This window comes from Periophthalmus magnuspinnatus, chromosome 20 (assembly GCF_009829125.3).
Source record: "Periophthalmus magnuspinnatus isolate fPerMag1 chromosome 20, fPerMag1.2.pri, whole genome shotgun sequence".
Taxonomy (NCBI): Eukaryota; Metazoa; Chordata; class Actinopteri; order Gobiiformes; family Gobiidae; genus Periophthalmus; species Periophthalmus magnuspinnatus.
Window position 1 is genome coordinate 19,974,520 of NC_047145.1, and position 16,202 is coordinate 19,990,721.

Genomic DNA, 16,202 nt, shown 5'->3' on the forward strand with positions numbered 1-16,202 from the left:
GAAATGTGAGGAGATTTGAAACATCCGTACTTGGACTTTTGAGAGTTTTGGGTTTATACTGGACGTGAGAGATGTCATTGCTGTTGGATCCGGTGTAAGATCCAAACAAGACGCACTTAGCTTCATCGTTATGCGTCTGTATTAAGCGCACGCATCCATATCCCTGCGCAGTACATATGCAGATAATAAGTGTCCATTAGGCCTAGGTTCTAGCCTACAGCTGCTATGTAAATGGTTAGCACTACTGCACTAATTTGGACCAAAAATGTCCGCGAGCCTTATCACTCAGAGAAACAAAAGACGCACACTTATTTATAGAGCGGACCTCGTGTACGGCGGGATAAAAGTGTTGTTGGGTCTGTGGAAGTCAGAAGAGGTCTTTTGTTTAAAAACAGGGACTCAGACAAAGCCGTGTGCCCCCCCCCCCCCCCCCTTTACCACCACCCCACCCGCTCTAATGCACGAGGGGGCAGTGGTGGGTGGGGGTGGGTGGGGTGGTGGGGTGCCGGAGCGATGCATGACAAGCCCTTGCTCTTGGAAATAATTACCTCCATAAGATCCCATCTCGCATTTTTCTTTAGCAAGGGCGGAGAGGGGAGACAAAAATGACACAAAGTAAAGTATGTAGAAAAGAGCCAGTGTTTCTGCCTGATGTGGCTTATGAGGATCTTTACACATGATAGAGCACAGGGCTAATGGGCAGAGATAGACTTACACACACAAACCCTTAATGCCCCAAAGCAAACGCTCCAATGCTTCACAGAGAAACAGTCAGGGACGAAATCAGTGGAACAACTGCACTTCGCACACTGTTAACGTCTTGAAAAACCCACTAAACAAATTATTCAAATAAAAAAAAAAAAAAAAAACAAGATGGCAGACTCATGACTCACAATCTGTCACATTTCTCTGTCCGGACCTCAAATTTGACTAAACAGTTCCATTCAGGGTTTAATTTTGTTTAACAAGGATGGTAGCACACGCACACACACACGCACGCACACACACACTCACACAAATAAAAAATCAAATTTCTTTAATAACTTCTGGAAGGCCCTCAAAGGGAAATGGCCGCCCAGTGCTCCATGTTGAGAGGCAATTCATTTATACTCGTTTCTCTGATGCAAACTGGCATTTTTTTATAAACTCAATTTTCTTTAACAGTAGCAATTGTGCACATAGACAGACAATTTATCTTGGTGTGGGCACAGTGGGCTGTTTGCGAAGGACACGGCTCAAAAAGACCAGGGCCACAGCAACAGTCAGTGTCAGAGTACAGGCCAATGCTGTCTGCGATTGGTGTTTGCAGTGTAAATGATGAAATGACTGGACTGTGTGTACACTCCAAATGTTCCTAAATAAACGCACAAACACATTGACATGCAAACAATGAAGCCGGCACACATTTGCACTCGCTCTTTGTTCAAAACACCTATACCCTTGTGGTGTGTCTCTGCTGCACTGTATCCTTAATTAGGCCATAAAGTCAGCATCAAAATTGTTTAATGAAAGCCATTCACATGTACATAAAGTCCAGAGCATTAGAACTCTTATTCCCAAATGGGCCTATAATTATCTGGCTCAGTGCCAGGTCGCAGGCTTTAAGAGAAAGATACCGGTCAGCACTTAAATTAATCTTTTTCATACCAGTCTCTAATGAACAGAAAGTGCTCGAGTCAGGAGTTGTAGCCCAAGAAAACTAACAGCACGCACACGCACACACACACACGCACACACATACGCTTTACACTGCCGTACCTAACTGCAATGTTGCCTACTATGGATCCTTTAACACCACTGAAAACACTTTTATCATCTCTCACTGCCCAAAGCAATATATAGAATCTCCTCTACCTTACATAACCTATTGAGTAAACATTTTGTTAAGCTCACCACAACAATGCGTTTAACCTAAGAGAAAAACAGGACTCGTATTATTTAGCGCTGATGTTTGATTCATGCTTAACATCCGTCAGTGCCAGCGCCTGCCAAAGTACTGGACTAGGAAACACCTTTTAAATTCTGCACCGTGTACTAGTGAAAGGATACTGTTGTTCCCAAAAATTATATAGGCTGGGCAAAGAGAGGGCATCCAAACGTGCGGCTTTGAACGGCGAGCTCTGCCAGTGTCCATTTAAGATTAACTCTCACTTCCTCATGGAAATTCACCATATGGCATCAAAGCCGAGGTATAAAACTAAAACCTGGACAACAAATACTGTGTAATTTATGAGTGGAACTTTTAAAACATGCAAAGAGGGGCCGATTGCTTCTGACAAGTTTAAAACCGCTCTCGAATGTTAAAAAAAAAAAAAAATCTGGGTATAGGGAAAAAGATCTCGTATTCTTCATGAAAAAATGGATAGGAAGAGAGCAGGAGAAGGACAAAAAAGGAGAGAGAGAGGGAAAAAGAGGGATACAAATAGCACAGGAACTGCAGAAGGAGGGGTGTGTTAAATTGGTACAGTAATGATTTATCTATAAGCATGCTTTTCTGCTCCCCGAATCTGAACGAAACTTTGATCCCTGTGTAATTAAAACCAAACGCACACCGCTAACCTTCTCCGTTTCAGGTTTGGGAGCTGCTTCCTTTAGCTTTAGCCGTGTGTTCACATGTGTTTCTAAGCGCCGGGGCTCCATCTGCGCTGGGAGTACATGTACAGTATAAACAGGACACTTTGGCTGGAGCAGATTCGTACTACACATGAGGAGGGAGAGAAAGAGAGAGGGAAGAGGGGAGAAGAAGAGGAGGAGAGGGATGTATGGGCTAATGCGATGCTGGAATGCTGTTTAAACTGTGGAACCCCCTTCTCCCTGCTGCCGCCCCGCCCGCTCCTTCAGGTCAAGCAAAGCAAAAACAAGTTAAGCGCTCATTTTCTCCCGGCTGCATTAACATAGGGATGACTATATAATGGACCCTGACTCTCCATCTTCTGGTTTGAATTACAGAGCTCGCCCCCTCTGCTTACACCCTGCAACCCCTCACCAACCATCCAACCCCCACTCATACACACAAAAACGATTAATCTTTTTTTTTTTTCCTTTTTTTGTCTCTGAATGTTTTACAGTTCTGTTACACTTATTAGCTGCTGGCAGGGCCGAGACTCTTAAATGAAAGCCAAATTGCTTTGGTCATGAGAAAGGAAATGAAAGCTCACTCCAGGGAGACACTGTGTAGCCTTAGTGTGTGTGCGTGCGTGCATATGAGCGTGTGTATATGTGTGTATATGTGTGTGTACGCGCGTGGCTATAGACCTTTTCACTAAGATCCTCCCAAGGTGAAATTTCATAAACTGCCTGCCTGGGATGTCCCTGTGTATGGGACAGTGTGAGTGTTTGTGGAGGAGAGGAGGCATAATAGGAACAGTATGCTCATTTTGGAGAGATTAGGACGAATGCACAGAGCTGTATCAGGGGAGTTGATCTGGATCTGAAGGCCAGGCTGTGGGGAGGGGGCAAGACGTTTGACACAACAACACAGAATCTGCGAAAAAGGCTGGTAAGTGAAGAAATCTAACCATCTGGAGCGGTTACGATTTAGCGTACAGTACTTCCAAGCCCGGATGAATAACGCACATGTCGAAGGACCGGGCTGAACTATATATCGACACCAGATAGGGTGACCAGCGCAAAAAACTGTAGAAGAAGAGGTCAGAGCATTGACGCTGACAGATAACAACATATGATCTTCAGTTTTTATCATAACGCACAGAAAGATAGTTTGGAATAGACATAATATTACAGCCTATGAAACCCAGTACACCCAATTTCTTGGATTTCTTGGAAAAAAGATGCATATTATCATGTTTTCTATGCAAATCTCACTTTATATACAGTTCATATGGCTAGGCTTTTGCAGGAACTTTGCACATTTTTGGTTATTTGATAAGATTTAAGCCATAAAAGGTGCAAAGAATAACTTAATAACTCATTACAGATGCAAACTAAGTACTAAAGTGTTTCATTCTGCTATTTTTTGTATTATTATTGTAGATTTAGAACAGTTTTTGTGGTTTAAATCTGTGTCAGTGGCATAAATCATCATGCATCATATATTTACTTCAGCAACATATCGCAATTCAAAATATATTATCGTGACAAACCAAAGTGTTGAAATCCTCAAAATAAGCGGGGCCTAAACGGCAACTACGTGTGTCCACCCTAGCGCTAAAACTAGGACAAAAATTACATCAACTAATAAGAAAGCATAAAGGGGGCTTCATTTAAAAACACACAATATAAAACAAAATGAAAAACTATCCAACTGAACAATAAGCACAGAGAAAGTCAAGCATGAAATTAGCCCACAACATGGCGGCGCGGGGCTTTTGTACTCGCGCACATCCAGTCATAACACAGGTGAGCGGCGCACTGACCTTGGCTGCAGGGGCTCTCTCTGACGTGGAACAGCTCTTGCAGGCTGAGCTCCTCCTCTCCGCTCAGGCCCTGTTGGTGCAGTTGCAGTTTCCGCAGGCCTTCGCTCTGCTGGTGGCGGGCGGAGCGGGCGTGCTGGACCAGGTTGAGCCGAGCCCTGGTGGAGTAGTCACACAGCGTGCAGTGGTAGACGCAGGACTCGGGGCTGTAGGCGCTGTCCTGCTTCTGCAAGTACTGCGAGAGGGGAAAGAGAGATCGAAATTCAGAATTACATTTCAAAAATCCAGAGTATATGAGTATTATCTTTTGGTTAAGTGAGTGGTCTGACCTGTCACTTGTAATTTGAGTATGTGGGTTTGTGTATGTGCGACAGATATTATGTAATGTATGTATACAGTGCGTAAACGTATTGGGCAGGACGTAATGATTAAAACTGCATTGAAGAAAAGAGAGAAAAAGAAAGATTTGCTTTAGAGTGATAGTAAAACTTAATGTTGAAGAATGGAAACTGCATGGAAACCGAAGGAAATAAACACGATAATTACGAATAAACTGAAGAAATGGACCATACTACTACGACTACTGCTATTTCTACTACTCCTACAACAACTACTACCACTACTACTACTTCTACAACTAATTATGCCACCACAAATAATCCTAAAACAACTACTACTGCTACATCTACAGCGTATACTCAAACTAGGACACAGTTTTCTTGTTTCTCTACTTAATGCCCCCTCTATATCCCTTTGAATATTTATCCTAATATGAAAAATACTTGTGTTATTGCAAACAGATGGGTACGCTTAAGCCCTGGCGTTACACTTTCTCAAATTAACTAGATAGGTTTAAGGTGACACCGAGATCAAACTGCAACAAAAGTCACAGAAAGAGGCTTAGAACCCAGAATCCGGGTTTTGTCTTAAAGCACACATTGTCCAGCTCCGCCATTGTTCCGCAGCTGCAGGGGTTTTCTCATTCAACGTGTGCTGTCAGTTGCGAGCCCCCTTAATTTCCAGTTGCCTCTTTAATGGCATCGCAACCATGCAAAGCTACCCCCTACCTCTGCGAGAGCCTGCCCTCAGCGTATATAGGCCTGTGGACACATGCAGACGCACACAGCCCCTCCCCATCCCACCTTACCCCTATCCTCCCATACACCCAGTCAAGCCAAGCATATCAAGTGTGCCTCTGTTGTTGCTGCCGGGCTAATGAACAATGCACAAAAACAAAAGAGCAGGCCAGCCTTTTATTATCTGATCCTGTGTAGAGCGAGCCAGAGGAGCAGAGGGGGAGAAAGGAAGGCAGACATAGATGGAGCTGCCTTATAAAGGTTACTTAGTTTATGTTTTGTTAAGATTTATTCAGGAACAGGTGTGCTTCTATACATGAATTACTCTGTAGTATTATTGCGCTGTCTCTCAAGGAAGAAAAGTTCATGTCTAAAGGATATAAAAGTTAACAGGTTCATATTTTTGCAGTTGCACAGAGCGGGGAAAAATATGCGTCTGATGCAAAGAGGTGGGGGCACGGTTAGCTAACTGCAGGTGTGTGAGTTCAACCCCCCTCGCGCCCTCCCTCCTTTGACAAACAGGGATTAGCAACATAGCTACAGCCGCTAACACATCTTTTCTCTCTCTGTCTCTCCCCTTCTTTTTTTCCCCTTTTGTAGAAAATCTTACGAGCTTTTTCTCACGAGACGGTGGGACGTCCCCTCGCAGTCAGAGGCCCTTTCAGAAGTCTTAAGTTTTAATTAAGTCGGAGTTGTCAGAAGAAAGCTCCCCAAGTCCAAAGCTCAGGGCCATTAATTACACCTATCTTTGTTTCTCTGTGAAAGGAGGCCTCCCTCACTCCCTCTTTCTTTGCCTCCTTTCTCTCCCTCTTCCCCTCCTCCCCCCGTCGCTCCCTCCGTCCCCCCTGGAAACCACACACATGCACGTGCTCAAGCAAACATATTCAGAGAAAGGTGTCTAGCACTGTCTTCTCATTAAAACCCTCACACTTTCTTTGTTGTTCATTTGTCATTAACCCATTGTGGCCTTTCATAAATGCAAAACTCTGCGAGCACATAAAAGGCCCACTGTTCTCCTGCCTCATTCTCATTAACCTTGTCAATCACTCCACTAGAGAAGAGCTGTGTTTTTCACTGCTTTGAGCTATTTGTTCTGCTTCAATTCGATCATGTCTGGAATCCACTCTGCAATCATTTCAACAACATTCTGCCAGATATGAGCGCTAATTTCACTAGACAAATGATATCTGAGCAATGCAAAGCAGCCTAGAAGCAATTCTAACCAACTTTCATTTAGTGTAGAAAAATACATAAAAATAACACGGTCTGATACAACTGTGGGCCATTTAATTGCGTTATAATTGTAATTTGACCTTGTTGCTTTCAAATGAATGCATTCATGTACAGAGCAAGCAAAGAGGAGGCCTGGACTAGTATCCTTTCATTTGCCAACTTTTGGGGAATGTTTTTGCTTGAGAGTTATGATATAGTTGGGGTTGAGCCGGGCTGCCAGATAGGTTCAGGCCTAATATTAATTCTGTCCCCATCAGCACATTCCAGAGGGTTTGTTTAAGACCTAAACTAGAGGCTGTCGGTCTCTCTCTGGGCTCGGCAGGCCTCAAATGCAGGCGGTCTGCTGATCACAGGCCGAGCATCCATGATTTATGAACTTTTAAAGCAGCACTTTGACTCCTGCCAGGCGCGGGCGGTGTAATGCATATTCAAACACACAAACATACTGTCGGTGGGTCGGCTCTGCACCCAGATGTACACAGCTCATAATGTGTGTAATGAGAGGCTACATGTGTAATAACAAGCAGCACATGTTATAACAAGCAGGATTGTGTAATAAAGGCTGTGTGTGTGTGTGTGTGTGTGTCTCTGTGTCTGTGTCTATGTGTGTGTCTCTGTGTCTGTGTGTGTCGGTGTGTGTCTGTGTGTGTCTGTGTGTGTCTGTGTGTGTCTGTGTGTGTCTGTGTGTGTGTGTGTGTGTGTCTGTGTGTCTGTGTGTGCGCGTGTGGTGCCTGGCAGCCTGTCCTTGTCAATATGGCACCTCTCCAGAGTGCCCGTGGTTAATTGTTAGGGATTAGTGTTTGGCAAACAACCAAATAAGCTAACAGTCCCAGTGGGCCAATCAGACAGTCTAACAACCCTCCCAGCTCAGAAGTGAACATGGCCCTGACATCCCACAGGAAGTGGAGGTGTGCTCTCAGACGCAGCATGTAAATGACAGCACTGGGGACTTCCTGTTTACCTGTCAACAAGCGGCCCCGAGCAGAGGGGAGGAGTGTGACAGGTGAGGGAGGCACTAATGTGTGTATGTGTGTGTTTATATGTCTGTGTGTGAGGCAGAGGATGACAGAGGACTGCATTCATTATGCAGAATGAGATGTTTACAAAACACCTTTCTCCCTCTCACACAAACACCGCACACCTCCTGTGGCTGGGAGCGCACTGCCTCTGTCTCACATTCATTTGTTCTATGTGCGCTGACAAAGCTGCCTCATTAACTGAATTTTTAATAAAGCAATGCAAAAGACGCTCCTCTACTTCTTTTATCTGGGGGTGCAGTTTGTGAACGCTGTGTGACAGAGAGTGTGTGGAGATAATTCCAATGTTTCCTGTTTCTTCTGGCTTCACAAGTGTGTGTGCTGCCACTGTTTACGCATCAGTAATTTCAATGGCACATTTTTGTATTCCACCTCATAAAAGTCTGCGTCTGTGGGTAATTTCAGAAGCTCTTTTCTTTTTGTCTTTACGTGTGTACAATGTTACAAGACAAAAATATTGTGAATGTGGTGCAAAGCAGCAGGGCCGTGTTTTTCTCTATAAACCAAATGACAAATTAGGGTGCTCAGTACAAACATGAGTCTTTCCTGTCATTAAGTGTAAAACCAGGCAACTAATGAACACACTGTGAAAATAAGAAGTCTGCACCACAGCTATGTCTTAATAACCAGTGTGTGTGAGCATGTGTGTACGTGTTTTATATGTACACAGCAGTACTGGAGCTGTGTCACTAGATGTGGGGAGAGGGGTTGACTGGAGAAGGCACAGTGATGGTACACCTTCTTTTAGGAATGTCACCAGCTTCCGGTGCTCTCCCCTGGGCCCCCTAAGGGCCATCGGAGACAAAAACAGTCCCGCTTGGCCCAGAAAACAACAAAAGCATGTTTTGTTCCTTGAAAGTATTTTAAACACATACCAGCTCTGCCTGGAAGGCTGCCAAGTGCAGAATTCCATCAGTTCTACTACCTCCCTAACACATGTTAGTGCTAACCGCTGCTCAGCCCCGAGACATAGATGTAACGCAAGATCAGTGCCACTGGAAGAGCTGCAGACTGCAGGCTCTCAGACAGGCCAGGTCTGTGCCACCTTCTTTATAAACAGAGGAGCTAATATAGTGTAGAGGGAGACAAATTCACTGCTGCACACACAAACAAATATGCAAATAGCCTTCACACAGAAAAAGTGCTGAATGTACATTACTTATGCACAGAGCACATCTCTGCTCCCAGCCACACACACACATACACACACACACTCACACGCATGCGCACACACACCCCCACACATGCACACACCCCCCCACACACCCCCACACACCCACCCTCACACCCACCCTCACACACACACACTCTCACACACACACACACACACACACTCTCACACAAGGCCACTGCATGGATCTGAAGATGCTGCAGAGACAAAACAATCCACAAAGCTCCTCGCCTCGGCTCAACCCAGCCCCTTCTACCTCTGCTCATTTCTCTCTGCTATTTTCAGACTAAGAAAGTTCCTGGAGAGAAGCTGCTCCTCTGGGCCCTGCGGTGTGATCACAGCTCAGGGTGCAGAGTCTGTGGACCAGCACACTTTAGGTCGCCCAAAAACAACAAGCATCTATCACATCACCACTGCCAAGACAAATAAACTTTTAAGTATTACAATGAGTCTTTTAGAGGCGCTCTGCAAACCCCCTCTCCTCTGCATTCTCCCCTTTTCCTTCTCTGGATATTTCCACGACTTCTTATCAGCACAAAGAAACCAGGAAGCGACACAACGTAGCCCTAAACCCAGTAAACCCCGTATCTAGTTTTGCGATGCCCACACAGCCTGCACACACACACTTGTGGGAATGATGTAAGTGTGTCTGACACCTGGGTCAAAAGGTCAATCTGAAGTTCACAGCTTCCTGACCTCTGACCTCTGAGAATCACTGCTGCCTTTCTCTGCCTCCTCCCTCTTTGTCTCTCACACTATTCATTATGTAGACTAAAATATGCCTTATTGATTGCCCTACACTTGCTCTTCAATAAACACATAGAAATGGTAAAGCTACAGTTTGGATCTCGTTGTGTATTATCAGAGACGGACACGGTAGAGCTGAGTCCCAGCTGCGCTTGTGTGCGTGTGTGCGTGTGTGCGAGTGTTAGCGCACCTCTGGACTAGCTAAAATGGATGAGTATTTACATTAGCATTAGATTTAGACAGCAGAACTGAGCCACTTACTCCCTATTAGCTCCTCTGACCTTAGCCCATTAGGGTCTAAAAGCTCCTGCCTGTCTCCATTTGGCCGCCAGGTGAGACTGACCAGAACAGGCCATTTCCCTAAACTATCTCTAGCTCTGGGATTATCTTTGCCATCAACCCACAATCAAACAGACTGCGAAGATTGTAATCATTTAAATGCTAAATGCTCCAGGGAACATGCTTTTCTAGTGATGTACGAGGAGGGGTGATGCGGAAAAGCTAACACAGTTTTGGGTAGGGTTCAAGCACTTTTCTAACATGTAAAAAAAAAACGAAATGAAGGCAAATCTTAATTGACAGGATCTGTGAAAGACATGGAGAAAAACAAAAATAAGGGTCTGAAATCTGGGGCTTCCAACCATCAAAGAGGTTTGTACAACGCTGATGTTGTTATCTTTAACTTAAACCGAAAGGAAGCAGAGGGAAGATAATTGTTGGTGCAGCGATTTGTGCCAAGTTTGTTATTCCGCGCTCGTGTTAGTAATGAAGACACGCGGAAAAAAACGACCATTAGTAATAGTTAGGCAGACGCGGCGGTAAAGGCGTACAGTGGGAGAGATATAGAACTGGGCAGATGGGAAAACGGTGACAGCCAGAACAAAAGACCCAGACAGAGTTCCAGTGAGAATTGGAAGAATCTGGATGGGTTCAAATCACTAATTACACATTCCTGCGCTTGTGAAGGGGAGTATTGTTTTGTAGTTAGCCCCAACCCGGTCGCATGGTTTCACTTAGCACTAAACAAAAGGTACAGGGAACAAAACACAAGCTTAATGCCAGGCCTCGCTAATGACAGAGAAATGGGTGAAATTATCCCTGGGGTGGATCCTCGTGAGAAAATGGCTGCTGATTACTGGACAAAGAAAGTTCATTTTCGAGCTGTGACGAAATGAAAGACGCTCTTCAGTTTGTTTTAAGGGACTCGAGAGCGTATCTGGTCAGACTTTCTGATAAAAAAAGATTAAAAACATAGATTGTGTAAAGGAAAGTGACGTCGTGCAGAGAGTTCAGAGCTGAGTTTCATATTTGGAAGTCAAACCGTAAGTATCATAGCAACCGAAGAGCCAATCAGGAGCGAGGTTGTTTGAAGGTAACGCCCTTTCCGTTTAACAGCGATGTCAATCAAATCTGTCCATTTGATTTGTCTGTTATTAATGTTTATATGTTGATTTACGGACGCAATAGCGAAATAAATGACAGGATCGTGTAGAAAGGGTCAACGCGAACATTTTAAAACCAAAATGACGAGGGTGACAGCAGCGGTTACAGAGAGAAAGGTGACAGTTTTTCAATGTAAAGTGAATCGTGGCCAATTTGTGTGGTAGCTAGCAGGTTAGCTATGTCCATTTATATACGCAGTCCACCTATGGAACGGACTTGATGAGGAAATTACAAGTATTATGTCCCTTGAGCAGTTTAAACAAAGGTACAAACAGAAAGTACTGCAGTATCACGCCCCCTAGTGGACGGTAACAGTGTGACTATCGTTTCCTTATCATTCCCGGAAAGTCCTGTCCTTTACACTGTTGTTATTCCTGTTCTTAAAAATGCCTTATAGTTACAACACTCTACATCTAATTTATTTTCCATGACCTTTAGACGCAGTTATTCCCATGAACAAAATGAATTTATATATTTTCGTTCCAACTGAAAAGGAAGCTTAAACAAAGCATTTAACTTATGTTGTAATGGAAGGGGGTTGGATTTAATACGTTTGCTTCTTCTCGCTGCTTTTTCAAGTTTAAATAAGGAAAAATATGTGAAATGTGCTTTAAGTGCCTTGACTAATCTCTTCGAAATAAATAAATAAATACACAGCGGGCTAAAAAAAATAGGTATGGTGCTGTTAAATGAGGAGTTAGTGATAATATATGGTTTGTTTTGTACGAGGTGAGATAAAACATCGTATCGTTACTTGGGAATAAGATGAAACTTAATACCGACACAATGGAAAGCAGCAGCTGTTTTGCATATTGCCATAGGAAATCAAATGGCTCGGAGTTGACCTACAAGATGGCACCCTCGTACACGCTCTGTACAGTTTGACTCGCTCTTCCCGTCTGCTCTGCCTGTTTTATCAAAGGCAAACATTTAAATAGGGGAGTGCGAGCCTCCCAGAACACATAGATAACAATTATTGCAACACTTTGAGCCACGTCAGACATTCACGCCATCGCTACGCAAGATTTTTCCACTGCTAGTTACCTTGAAATATGCAAATAAACGTTTCACAGTTCAAGCTGCTTTGTGTTTCTATATGGACTTTGGCTTTGTTGTACAGATCATAAGACCAACAGACGGCAAGAAATACTTTGCAACGACATTTTGAAGGAGAAATAATACGCTTATGTTGTATTTTGGAGTTACTAAAATGAAAAGAAAGACAAAATTGTAACTACTTTGTACTTACTTCAGTTTTTTCAGCTGGAGACTGACTAAAAAATAAGAATAATGCTGTATACTGATTATTAAATTGTGTAAAATGGAAATTAATGAGTAACAGTGCAACATAATGAAGTAAAAGTAGTAAAATACTGTACTTAGATACACATTTTAGGTATCTGTGAATACTTTTTACCTTTACTTCACTACATTTGAGCGCAGTATCTGTACTTTCTGCTCCACTACATAATTTAACTGGAGTGAAAAGTAAAAGTATAAGTATTTTTCATTATAGTTTGAGGGATTTATTTTTAACAAGTGCATAGTGTGAGCCAACAAAAATATACAAATAAATAAAAACAGCTAAAAAAATATTGATTTGTTTCTGTTGAACAAAATCCAGCATAAATCTTTATCAAAATCATGACATTTTAAGCGTTATTAGAGCTCAAAATCTGCACAATACTTTAACTTTTTACTCTTTAAGTGCATTTTTAAGCAGAAACTTGAATACTTTTACTTGAGGTTTTTTTTTTTTTTGGCTCAGGTATCAGCACTTTTACTTAAATAACAAAGCTGAGTCCTTCTTCCACGACTGTAAACGCGACATATTTTGTTTCCCGTCTCGCTCCTGTCACAGTTAGCATTAGCATTAGCATGAGCGGGGCTAAGTGGGTGATTTGATCGCGGTGATCAGGCTGCCAGTGTTTGCCCAGGCCTCAGAGTATAGGGCTAAAGAAGGATATTGTTTTCCCCTGAAAAAGCCTCCGCCACAGTCCGCATACCAGCGTCCACTCAACATACCAATGGGCTCTTTGAAGATTACTCAAATGTTTGCCTTTGTTACCCCCGCCGCCCGGCCACTCGTCCTAATCTACACTCTGGACCCGAAAGAGGAGGAAAAAAATGACCAAAAAACAGTTGGACAGCGTTACCCCCCTGAGCTTAGGATTCTAGTCTAGTCTGTTCACAATCTCCGAGCTTTTTAATGAACAATAAACTGATAAGACATGGACCAATGCTAATAGATGTTTGCAAAAGCGACTTAAATAATGTAATAAACGTACAAAATCAAGTCAAAAAGAGAGAACAAATGAAGGCGCTGATGCTCAAACACTCGCCCAGCACCTGAAACATTAAAAGCAAAAGCAATATTCAGCGTTTTACATCATATTGTCACTTTTACAACCATAATTTAAACGTGCTAATTTAACTAAATGTGCAGAAAACTCAAGATCCCCCACCCCTGTGCAGGCTGGTATTAATCCCAAACAAGTAAGTGGGCTTTCTATCAGGTCTATTTCAAAGCATTAGGGATTACCTCGCACAAACTAAGCTGCTTGAACTCACAGGAGGTCAGTGGTATATTGTGCCGTTGCCAGGGTGGAAAGGCCACTGATACAGAGAGAGACAGGTTGGGTCCCTCTTCTTCTTCTTCTTCTTCTTCTTCTTCTTCTTCTCCTGCCCGCACCAAAACATCTCCTATTCTCTCCCCTCTAGCGTATAATCGAATATCTCCCCCTACTTATCTATTCACTGAACACCTAATGGTTAAAATCAATTAGAACTGGAATGCTGAAATGCCGAATACTAGGCCACATGCTGATAATGACAGAGAGTGAGAGTGTAGAGTGGGGAGACTTGGGACCGCTCCAAGAGAGGCACAATTACCTCCAGTCGATTGATTATTGATCGGGAGGGGGCGTCGAGAAGTATTCCAGTTCAACTTTGTCCCTATCAATATCCGGATAGCTCTATGAGACCTGAAAGTGGGTATGGCCGATCTAAATACCATCCCGACACGAGCGAGAGACGTTTTCTGCCAATTAAAACGTACGCCGCATCGTTGGACTACTTTTTAAAAAAAATCCTTTTTAACTTGGCGTGAGCTGGTACGTCAGGTGATCCCGGCTTTAACCTTAGTAGATAAATATCAGATGTCGCAAACTTGTGACTTGTTTGAAGCTGATCAAATCAAGCCATCAAAAGCGAAGTGAGTTAGGACGGATCATAGTTCAGGTCACACGCTCGAAGTTATTACCGTATTTTTCTGTCTTTCTTGCGTATTTGCAGCCACATGAACCCGAGAGGAGTATGTTTTGTTACAGGAAGGTTAAGCGTTTGGTAAAAATTAATACAATGGCCAAAAGGGGGAAGGTCCAGTCAAAAAAAAAAAAGCCAAACTCAGCGAGCGTCTTTGTCTGGATGTCCCCTGGTGGTAGGGAAGACACTAACCCCTATTGTAAAGCGACTGCCCCCTCCTCTTTCCTGCTATCTTTCCTATACCTGTCAGTCGTGATCTGCTTTACACTCCCGTGCACATGGACAAATGGCCTGGCCTCAGTGAGGACAATCCCAAATAGACCATAGACCCGGCGAAAGGAGGGGGTCACACCGAGGAGTATCACTTTAAAATAAGAAGCTGAAATGGAGAGAATAATGAACATTTAGTCTATGGTCAGGTCAAGCGTTAACGTTTTTAAATCTAACCTTAAGGAAGTACAAAAACAGGGTTAAACTGATAACTATGAGTTGTTCTAGTTCGAGTCTAGTCCAGGTTTTGTGTTGGTTTAGTCCCTATTTTGACGTGGTGAAGGTGCAAAGTAGGTTAAAATGTCATAAAAACACAACAATGAGTCTGTCTTAAACTTAATACACAGTGTAATATATGCAAAAATAATACAAAAAGGTTCCAACATTTGGCAAACAAGTGCTACATAGGTAGATTTTGGTATTACAAAGAAAAGGGAGGAGGGTAATTCAAAACTATATATATATATATGACCAAAGCAGGACACAGAAAACACTCACTAATTGTGCACTGACCATCTGCTTAAGGCTTTAGGAAGCAGAGTGGGTGAAAGTCTTATTAATATCTAGGGATTATTGGCCAAAGGGGGAGGTTAAGGAAGTCTGCCTTTTGAAAACCTCTTTCTGACAAACACAAAAAAGCAACAAGCACACACAAGCACACACCTGCTTTTATGCTTTAATTAGCCACCACCCTCCACCGCCCACTTCATCACCCATGGCCCTCTGAAAGATTTCCATTGTAATCTGTGCGCAGGTGAAAGACGAAACCATTTGAATAATCTACTAACCGGCGTCTCTCTGCCTATACGACGCAGCGAACAGGAGAGGAGGAGAGGAGGAGAGGAGGAGTGGAGGAGTGGAGGAGTGGAGGGGAGGTAGGGAGCAGGGGAGGAGAATCCAGGAAAACAGACAGACAAGCAGGCAAGCATTTTGGCAAAAAAAAAAAAAAATACATGGCTGAATCCACTCCTCTCCTCAGCTGTACAGACGTCAGGAGACTGCATCAGCCCGACTCCAAGACAGAACATGAAAATCTATATCTCCCAGTCAAGTAGCATCTAGTGTGAAGTGTCTGAACATTCCTGTTTGAAGAGAGGAGCAACTCTTTAAGACAGTGTGTGAGTGTGAGACAAGGACTCGCTGATCAAGAGAGTGTCTACAACAAGAGGACACGGGCCAAAGTGGAAAATGGCAACTTCATAAAACACACGGGCGGAGTGTGTGAGTGCTACTGTACGTAAAACAGCACCAATACGTCTACGTTACAGCTCCCCTTTAAATGTATATGTTTAAGTGAGCGGGTGTCATAAGTGGTGCCATGCATTTGAAATAGATCCAGACTCTTTTCTATTCCGGGACCATCACAATGGCTTTTTATGCAAATCTTTGGGAGTCAATCTCCTGTCCATTTCCCCATCACACAAGTCCAAATGACAGTCCAATAATTTGGGCTGCATATATATAGGCCATTTGGTTTTCAAATGAGAGTGGGCAGGGTTGACCCTTGCTAATAGCCACCACACGGCGGTAGACTTAATATTGCAGATGCATAAGCACTGCCATCTCTGTCTGAGAGATGAAGGAGGAT

General features: G+C 43.4%; 1 protein-coding gene across 1 annotated transcript in view; it reads right to left on the reverse strand.

The window, feature by feature from the left end:
- The window catches only part of zfhx4 (zinc finger homeobox 4), a 73,598-nt gene that overhangs the window by 31,441 nt on the left and 25,955 nt on the right, over positions 1-16,202 (reverse strand). The window contains exon 6 of the mRNA XM_033986143.2: positions 4,377-4,608. Coding sequence (XP_033842034.1) covers positions 4,377-4,608 — 232 coding nt within the window. The remainder of the gene's footprint in view (positions 1-4,376; positions 4,609-16,202) is intronic.